We start from the raw sequence: 10,090 nt of genomic DNA, 5'->3' as shown, positions 1-10,090 counted from the left end.
ATTTTACTTATTTTAAGGTCTGTTTTTGCAGTGCTTGATTTACTCTAGATTGATCACCCTACAGTAGATGTACCTCCAATTACCTCAAATTTTGTGACTGATCTGAAGCTTCGAAACCATGACATCATCATCTGGCCTTTACTAAATGATTAAAGTCATAGAAATGTTAAGAGTAATAATTTTGGTAATCCTAACTGACCCAAGACAGGGCACAGTTTGCGTTTTTTAATGTCAGACAGTGAGGACATTCATTTTATGTAAATAACCCATTTTCAGCAGCACATGTTTGAGCTTTTACGTCCTCTTTTGACCCGGTGTGAGCTTCCACCATATTGCCCCCCCCCCCAACTAGTTCTTAAAATACATTGTTTTATCACATTGTTTTGCGTGATCGCGGTTCAGATGCATTCAAAATGACCATCATGCTCCTGCAGCTGAGGCGTGTATGTAAACTTCTGACCGTTGACATAAAATGCTTCAATTTACAGTTCAAAAAACTAACTTTTATTAAAACAAAACAAAAAAAAAATCAATTATTGACTCATTAACAAGATTATAAAACAGTGATTTAGTTACATAAATAAATTGATATCGGTGTATCAAATCTTAATTTCATAAGCATGTATACATGGGTCATTGTAATAAATAAAACGGGAGCGCAGAAGATTCCTACACAAACCAAAAAAAAGAAAAAAGAAAAAAAGTAGAAAAAAAAAAAAAAACAGCTCGACGACTCAAGAGGAAATCGTTTCCAAAGAGAACAGGAGACACTGGACGACATATTTTTTTTTTTCCCATCAAACAGGCATGAGGAATTGCTTTGTTAAAGCATGGAGTTACACATCCATTCACTTACTAATTAAGGACACTAAAGCTGGGACCAAAAAGGTTGGTTGTATCTCACCTCTTTCAAACGCGTTTGGTTGTTAGATAGATCTTCTGTTTGGTTACTTTAAAGCGTTAAGAAAAGGCAAGAGAAAAGGCTGCTTTTTTGTTTTATCTTTCATCAACACAACACAGACGAGACAAAAATGAAAAATAAGATAAAAAAAAAAGACGCAAGTAATGAGACAGGAGCGCTGAACTTTGCAGACGAGACACTGTAAGTTCTTCAGCGACTGATGGAAGAACTGAGTAGACTCACTTTCTAAAAGCTGGATCTGTGATACTGAACCTGTGTGTTATTACTAACAGGGACCCTAATCGCTTCTGCTTATGGCAAAACTGCCCTGGCCACGGTTATATTTGTAGCAAAAATGAGATGGACTGCGTCGGAGAACTATCCAGAAATGCATTAAAAGGCTGGACAAAAACATGACGCCATTTTTAACCAGATTTCCCCTAATTACCCCCCCCCCCCCTCCCCAAACAGGATTTTCTAGTGCAGTCTGGTGTGACAGCTGACATGGACCAGTATCTTCATAAATCATGTGTGTTGCTGACCAGTAAACCTGAAGTAGTCTAGCTCCCTCCCCCTTTTTCCACGCACCAATCAGCAGGAATGAAGCCAAGTCGTCCTCTCTGAACGTGATCCTGCGTTTCCGACAAAAATATCCAGGGTGTCCAACGGGAACGTTTGTGGCCTTGTGAGTCCAAAAAAAAATAAAAATAAAAAATAAAAAAATACCTTCAAGCAGGTCATGCTAGTCTCTCTGATATGTTGATTTGAACAAAAGAGGAACATAAGAGAAGACAAAAAAAAGAGAGAAAGAGATGGAGAGATGGAGAGCCAGAGAGCGAGGGAGGAAGAGAGAGAGACAGAGAGCAAACTACAGCGGCTTCAAGTATTTCACATTACATAGAATACTCTGTATAAATTAGTTAACATATACTTTCAGATCCTCCATATCCAGACATATATTATGGCATATATACAGAGTACAATAAATGCTTGCTCATGTCGTGGTTCTTTTTAATCATCTTTTTTCTTTTTCTTTTTCTTTTTCTTCCATCCTCGAAGTGAGACGTTCGTTTTTTTGTTTCCGACTTTTCCTGTTTTCCTGCGTAAGAGAAAATCCCTGAGAACGTTCCGGTCGCTGAATGTTCCACGTGACGAAATATAACAGTAGAAAGTCTAAATGTCCGTGATTCACATGCACAGAGGGAAGTGACACTGGCCTGGGCTGGAAAATACCGTACAGTGAGAGGGCAGCGAGGACGAGGGAGGGGCAGCAGAGCGTAGGAAGGACTTCAGGAGGAGTCTGACTCTTTGTTTCCACCCTAGACTGGATCTCAGCATTTTTTTTTTAATTAACACTGTCAGCTATCGTAGCCAATAAATATCATGAAAACAGAAACTGGGAGCAGGTTCAATACCGCGTTATGAGGTAGTCGTCTCCCCCCAGGAATTTCTTACGCAAAATAACTGAAACTGTAGCCCCTTACAAAAGTCTTCATACCCTTGAACTCTTTTTGAGTCTGAAAAGTGTGGCATGCATATGCATTCAGCCCCCCCGTTTACTCTGATAGCCCTAGAGAACATTTAGTGAACAAACAGAATCGTGAAGAGGGTCAGGAATAAAGTTCCAGACAAAACAATGCCTCCAAAGCTTTGAACATCTAAACTGACAGGCCAGGCAAGAAAAACATTAGAGAAGCAGCCAATAGGCTCGTTGTAACTCTGGAGCAACTGCAGAGATCCACAGCTCAGGTGGGAGAACCCATAGACCTGACAACCTTAATTCTTTGTTTTGTTTCTTTTATTCAAGCCTCTGCTTTTAAAAACTTTTAATTGGCATATTTTTTTATGGATTTTTAAATGTTTCACTGTTGTATCTTGCCTTAATGGTTCAGTACTTGTGTGAATCAGACATGTTTGGCGCTGTGGTACTATGGTTTTGCTTTAAACTTTTTATTTAAATAAACCTGACCTCAACATAGTTGTGCATTCCCCCAAACATGGCTTTTATTAAATAGCGCCAGTGTTGGGTGGGAATAGAAGGCATAAAAAGTCCTATTTGGGATTTACCACAAATCATGGAAAGGACACCCCGACGTGTGGAAGAAGGTCCTCTGGTCAGATGACACCAAAATTAAACTTTTAGGTTGCTTACAAAGCGCTATTTCTTTTAGAAAACCAACTATGCACATCATCGTGAAGAAACTCTAACTTACTATAGATTGAGCTAAAAACAGGGCAATCCTGGGGTACAAGCTGTTAGAGGCTGCAAAAGAGTTGAGACGGGGTTGGAGGTTCACCCTCCAGCAGAACAAAGATCTTAACCATAAAGCCAGAGCAACAATTGTATGGTTTAGACCAGACCTAAATCAAACTGATAATTTGTTGCCAGACTTTTAATTGGCTGTTCAGACACCCTCATCTCAATCAGACTCAGCTTGAGAGTTTTTGCAAGGAAGAATGGGCAAAAGTTTCAGTCAGACATACCCCAAACCATTCTAGAAAAATATTGACTCAGGGGCTGAATGCATGCGTGTGAATGGCACACTTTTCAGATTTGTAAATCCTTTAATAAAAACTAAAAAAAATAAAATAAAATAAAAAAAAAAATGACGCATCATTTTCCTTCCGCTCCACAAATACACTTTATATACTTTCCCTACTTTGCGTTTGGTCAAAACCATCAAATCTCCACAGAACGCATTGAAGTTTGTGGCTGTGACAAAAACGAGGAAAAGTTCAAGAGGTGTAAATACTTTCGCAAAAAGCGCCACAAATCCGTTCACTTTCAGCGCCAAAGGGCTCCAGCTGCCCTACGTTTACCGTAATGTAGAGATACTACTTCAATTCCTGATGCGTCAATCGCTGCAGCTCCTGCGTCTAAGACCGGGTGGGGAAAGTTTTTTTTTTACGACGATAACGACAACGATAAGAAGAACAAGAGTTAGCTAAGAGCATTGTTGTATGGAGTGACCCAGAGAAAGCTAAAAGGCTCCTCAAGTGCTGCTGCTATACGCGAGGAAATGCTGATGGCGCCATTTTATGTCAGTGCTAACCCAAGCTGTGCCGAGCCGAGCTAAGCTGTGCAATGCTGCCCAGTGCCCATCAGCTAGGGCCTAGACCGAGGGAGGTGCTCTGTGTAATTTTAAAGCCTTAGTTTCTCTTTGAGGATACCGCGACGTTGAAATTGGTCTTTTGTTTTTAACATGAGCGCTATTGTACAAAGGCTACAGCCACTCATTAACCTAAAACTCAATATACACTGAGAATGGGGGATAAAGATGTTTGAAAATCATAAAAATATATATATATAAAAAAAAACAAAAAAAAACAAACACAAAGCCATTTCACGTTTCATCTTCATCTCGCGCACATGTAGAGAAGTACACAAAACATTCACAATGTGACAAATTTCCTCTCTCCTTAAAAATAAAAAAATGCTTCTGTACACATAATAGTAATAATATTAATAATAATAATAATAATAATAATAATAGCAATAATGTTTATAACAATAACAACAGCAAGAACAATAATACCGCATGTGGCTCTTGATTTTTTTGTCATCTTTTCCGTTCTCTTTTTGCTTCATCCTACAAGTCACATCCCTCTTACCTGTCTGTTAGTCCAAAAAAAAAAAAGTTCAAAAGGCAGACTCAAGTTAATATAAAAGTACTAGAGTGGTTGAGGGGCCGCTGCCCTTCACCCGAACCGCTCCCGCACGAGCATCATCAGTTTCTTTTTGCCCTTGTAAATCTGTTTCAGGTTGTCTATGAACTGGGTGAACTGGATGTGTCCGTCGTGAGCCATCATGAACGTCTCCCGGGCCTTGCCCAGGAACTCGATGAACTCGCTGTAGTGCCGCGGGCTGATGTGCGTTAGCCTCGAGTGCGTGGTGTTGATGTAGGCCCCGATGGTTGCGTCCAGCAGCTGCCTGAGCGGCGCCTTGTCCAGCGACATCGGCTTCCCAGAGTTCCTGCGGCTGTGCAGCGCCGACACCATGCCCGGGGTGGTGAGCGTGCACCGCCGCAAAATGTCAGACAGCACGGTGGCGCACTTCACGCTTTTCACCACCAGGGGGATGACGGCGGCCAGCTCGTTCTTGCCCAGCGAGTGGCTGAGCGCGCAGGCCCACAGTACGTCGTTAATGGCCGGGTGAGTGTCCTGGTTGTAGCTGAGGTTCAGGTGAGCCATGGCTAACGTCGCCAGCTTGTACGCTCGCATCGGGTAGCCCCGGTGTTCCATGTACCGCGCAATGGTGAACAGCTGCGTGTAGCTCATTCCCGTTGCTGCAGCGTCCAGTACAATCTGGTAAGCTGTCTCGAAGGCAATGTGGTCCTTTTCGCAGAGCGTGAGGGCGGAGAGGGCACAGTTCTGGGGGTCCTTCATGGCACACTGCAGGGCAAGCGTGCGGGCGGACGAGGCCAGGTTCTCCTGCTGGTGGCAATCGAGGTGCAGGCGAACTATGGTGCTGTTGGACATGACGGTGGTGGCCACGATGCTGGTGGCCTCCGTGGGGGTGAAGAGTGTGAACCAGCTTTGCATGATGCTGTCCAGTGCATAGACACCTGGAGGACACATTTTTGAGGGGAATAGACAACAACAAAAGAAAAACGGATGAGGATAATTTTGGAAAACGAACGCAGATCTAGCCCATCTTGGAATAAGACTCACCGACTTCAGTGGCACACGTGACTAACCAGCGCACCATCTCTCTCCTCCTCCAGTTTAACGTGGACAGAGTTATTCTCATGACCTGAAGAAGGCAAGAAGGGATGGAGAATGGAGCGACAGGTGAGTTGGGGAACTGACATGCAAAATTCACTACAGTAAGAGCTATTTTTATTATTCACTAATTTTAACTTTCCCTTTTTTTTTTTCTATTTCATTTTAAGTCTGCAGCTGACAGAGAGACGGGGCAGCTGTGGCTACTAACATAGCTCACCACCGTCAGGGTGTAAATGAGTGAGCGACTGATTGTAATGTAAAGCGCTTTGGGGTCGTTGGACTGGTCAAAGTGCTATTTAAGCACAAGTCATTTACCCTTTAGATGCCAAAACGCGTAAGAAATTGGCATGCAGGAACATTTTTCCATTATGGTTTGAGCCGCTCTAATCTCCTAAGGTTCATAATGGTTGTGGTTAGTTAAGTTGAGGGCACCGCAGCGCTCTGTTTTGCTATGATTTTTGGTATGAGCTGGCAAAAATCCATGCATTAACACTAGTGCTAATTTGTGTTATGTAGACCCATCTTTTTTCAATAAAATAAACCTAAATAAGAAATGTATAGAATAAAAGAAAAAAGGGAAACCAAAAACATTTAATAAAATACAATGAAAAATAATTTTAAACATAAAATAGAGATTTCGAGACCAAATGGAGAAATAGAGAGACCAAAAGCAAATTAAATCTGAAACAAAACTAACACTTAAAAAATAAATATGAGAACAAAATGGTGCAATAATGCTATCGTGTATATGAGGCAGTATTTGAACCGTTTGAAGAGAAGGTATTGAGGGTAAAACCTACGAGAAATATCTTATCCTAAGCTTGTGTTTCAGAATGACTGTACTAGCATCCTTTCTAGAACCAATATTATTCTGAAGAGCTATGAGTGTCTACCTTTTTGAAAATGATCTAAAAGCCAAAACAAATCAGCGCCAATTTTGTATAATTAGATAGCTCACGGCAAGTGGTGAATGTGATACGCAGCATTGCAACAAATTAATCCTATAGATCATTTTCTTTGGTCCCGAGACGAAGAGCAGCGATTCTGCTAAATGCAGTTGAATGTGCGTGTACAGAAAAGTTGAAAACCATACATGTACAGACATTTAAGACATCGTTGTAGCTGTGCATTTGTATTGTGTGCACATGCAAAGGCATTTCAGCTTACTGAAGATGGATCTTTTTCCGACCCGTGGCGAAGACTTGGAGACTAGAAGAACCTGAGACTCTTAGGATGACAAAGGGTTCCCCTTCCCCTGCTTACATTTTTTTTTTTTTTGGGTCTTATCAGTCACTACCATCGGATGCCAAACACATGTGAGTCACCAACCCTCTGATTCGTGTTTACAGCTAGAGGCGCGTGGCCTTTTTCTGGCCGCCGGCGGCGATGTGTTTGCACACCTGCAGTCCAAGCTCCAGAGAAACTTTGAGAAGAGTGATGTCCGGGAGGCTGTCCATGAGAGTGGCGATCTTGAACGCGTCCTGCGCCAGTTTGAAGATGTGAGACGAGGAGTGAATGTTTTTCTGGATGGACTCCAGGACCGTCTCTAACCTCCGACTGTCACCTGCCAGGATGCAAGCAGAGAACTTAGTTAGAATGGGATTACACATTAATGTAGCACGTATTTGTATATATAAGGAACCCTCTACAGTTCTTTGCACCCTTAGTCCTAATATAGTTTAGGTTAAAAAAAAATGAAGACCTTTACCTTGTGTTACGAAAAGAAGAACAATAAAGAAAGGCATGTTTAGTTGACAGGTTAACCATGTAAAACTGTACTTTCTGATAAGTAAATGTGTTTAAGTCTAGAAAACTAATAAAGAACCTTGTGCAGACTACTTGCATGCTACTTGTTTTTTTTTTTTATTTGATCTGTTAGAAAATATAAATCTAAAAAAATCTAATAAATTCCTTTTTTTCATCAAATCTCACACTGAAAGCCTTAGAAAACAAATCAACCCTTTAATTTCAGTGCGTTTACTTGGTGAGAAGGAAAGATTCAGAAATAATTATTAAGAAAATGAGCAGTGGGACAATTATTGGTGCCCCTTCCTCCAGAGAAAATATCCAACTTAGGCATTTTTGCATTTCATGGCTATTTTAGATCGATCTGAATGTCTGGGAATCTTTACTAAGTGATGGATTACACCCTCTTCCCCCAGGGTATAGTTATAATGTGACGCAGAGGTCACACATGCCACTCTTTAGAAACGGGAAAGACGAGAAAATTTGACATTCAAGTGAGGTAGCTTGGTATGTATCGTTGTAAATTAAGAAATGCCTACAAGAAAACAGCTTTTATACATCTCAACCAGGGGGTAGCACTCGTTAAGGCTGTATTTAATAAATGTTTCAACAGGTGAATGCGCACCTTTAGCCGCAGTGAGCATGGTGGAGGCCAGCTCACACTGCTGAGACTCGATGTGGCTCAGCGTGAACCAGCGCGGGTAGCGGTTGGGGACTACAGACACGATGTGGTGAGGCCGCGACAGATCGCCGGACGACGCCGTGGACTCCAACACCGGCAACCTGGTGGAGAAACACAGGGGAAAACGATTTTATTTTAAAATATGACGTCATTACGTTTAAAAGTTTTCCTTCTTCCTTTAATAATCAGGAACTTTCACAAAAACCAGAAAACAAAAGTCAAGATAAAGTAAAAAAAAGAGGAAGCAAGATAAATGAGGGCTGGTGATCAGAGAAAACCACATTAAAGTTGCCCAAAATCATCAACGTCGTAATGAAATCCCCTCTTAGTTCTCGGTGTAGCGAGCAGTCAGAAAGAAATACTGCATAGACAGAAAAAAAAGTCTTCATTATGGCGCTCTGAGTGTGACTTCAAAATGAAAATGACTTAAGTCGCCACCGGGGGGATTTCAGTTACCCTATCCCTGCAATTTACTTTCAACCTACCATTTAATCACCTAGAAACTAAGGTATAATTAGTATTTTCTTCACTCTAATTGGTCATAATGAAGTCAGAGTTGTGCAACACCTGCTGGAGGATGGAGGAGCTTCTCTGGTTTCTGTCTCTCATTATAATAATCCAGACGGGGCCGAGTCTTCTGGAGCATCAGGAGCACCACACGATTACCACTGTGGCCTGCTCATCTCCTATTCTCCTTCACTTTTTTTTTTTTTTTTTTCCCCCTTCCTGCCTCCGCTCCCACCTCAGTTTCAAAGGTCTTCTTTCCTTCAGAAGACGGCACAACCTGGCCTTCTCTCAGCCAATCACAAAGCTAATTGAGTCCGTGGGGAAATTAAGGAATTCACCTTCCAGCCCTGTAAGGCTGGACACACATCAAACAAATACCAACACACATCAGTGAAAAGAGACCCACGCACACACACACACACAGACACGCACACACCTGCCCTTTTGAAAACACATCAAAGCAGCCTGGTAAAAGCAACGTGATGCTAAATGCCAGTTTCAATTTCAGAGCAAAGTGCATGTGATCTCGCTGCCACGTGAGTGAAGGCATGTACAAGAAAGAAAAGAAGAAAACAGAAAACGCCTTGTCTTTGCTCACTTTTGCCCACAAGAGCACAAGAGGGGGTGGGGGGGGGGGGAGATCTGCTCTCAGACAGCGAAAGTGATGAAAAAAAAAACAAAAAAAACAAGAGTGTGAACACCGGCACTTGCTGCAAAATGGAGATGCTCGCAAGCTCCAGCAACGGCAGGGTTCACGGCACATACAACTGAGGAGCTGCTAAAAGCTTCTACCACACTGGGGCCTTCTGAAAGATTCCTGGGGTGTATGTAGCACAGCAAACCAAAGCTGAGCTTTTTTAAAAAAAAAAAAAAAAAAAAGGAGCAAGCCTTGAGTAAAGATGGAGGCCTCATCAACATTCCTGTCTTTGTTTGGTTTTCACCAGAGAGCCAGAGGCCTCCGTTGGACAAGAACTTGAGAAGACCATCCTGCTGAAGAATAGCTTCCTCAAAAGGCCTGGGAGGAAAAAGCTGCCCTGGGTCATTGTTCAATAGGAAACAAAAGAAAAAAATATTTTTTTCAAAAATGGAAAAGGTTCTTTGCGAACTGCTTAATAAAAAAAAAAGCACAAGGACGGTTTATTCACTGATGCATCCTCACTGAGCATGCTGTACCCACTGCCAAACAGTTCATGTTCAACACACTTGAATAATGCCAAACGACCTCTGAAGTGTCCGGGAAACAAATTAAAAACACTTTTCTTTACAATTCTGTTCAACTGACAAATGTATAATCGATAATTATAAGGATTGGGATGCTAAATTAAAGTGTTATAGATATTTGTCATCAGAAAGTGAAGTTTGTCAGCATGTGATTTAATCTGCTGACATCAGTCTAAGCTATGATTTTAAGCTCTAATTGTAAAGACACATGCTTTAAGCTTGAAACTTGCGATTGGCTAATAGTCGGCAGCTAACAAAGCTAAGGTTAGCGTCTGTTTAAGGACTTCATGAAGGGCAAAACTAAAAGG

General features: G+C 41.7%; 1 protein-coding gene across 2 annotated transcripts in view; it reads right to left on the bottom strand.

Annotated features, from left to right (window-relative positions):
* Window positions 1–481: 481 nt before the first annotated feature.
* The window catches only part of LOC105931412 (zinc finger SWIM domain-containing protein 6), a 73,060-nt gene continuing 63,451 nt past the window's right edge, over window positions 482–10,090 (bottom strand). For both annotated transcript variants that reach the window (XM_021320225.2, XM_012870085.3), the window contains exons 11-14: window positions 7,998–8,155; window positions 7,027–7,190; window positions 5,573–5,654; window positions 482–5,466 (exon numbers count right to left, since the gene is read on the bottom strand). In XM_021320225.2, coding sequence (XP_021175900.2) covers window positions 4,601–5,466; window positions 5,573–5,654; window positions 7,027–7,190; window positions 7,998–8,155 — 1,270 coding nt within the window. In that variant the 3' untranslated portion in view covers window positions 482–4,600. The remainder of the gene's footprint in view (window positions 5,467–5,572; window positions 5,655–7,026; window positions 7,191–7,997; window positions 8,156–10,090) is intronic.

This window comes from Fundulus heteroclitus, chromosome 12 (genome assembly GCF_011125445.2).
Source record: "Fundulus heteroclitus isolate FHET01 chromosome 12, MU-UCD_Fhet_4.1, whole genome shotgun sequence".
In the NCBI taxonomy this organism is placed as follows: domain Eukaryota; kingdom Metazoa; phylum Chordata; class Actinopteri; order Cyprinodontiformes; family Fundulidae; genus Fundulus; species Fundulus heteroclitus.
Note: the sequence above shows the minus strand (reverse complement) of the source record. Positions and strands in the feature narration are given on the sequence as shown.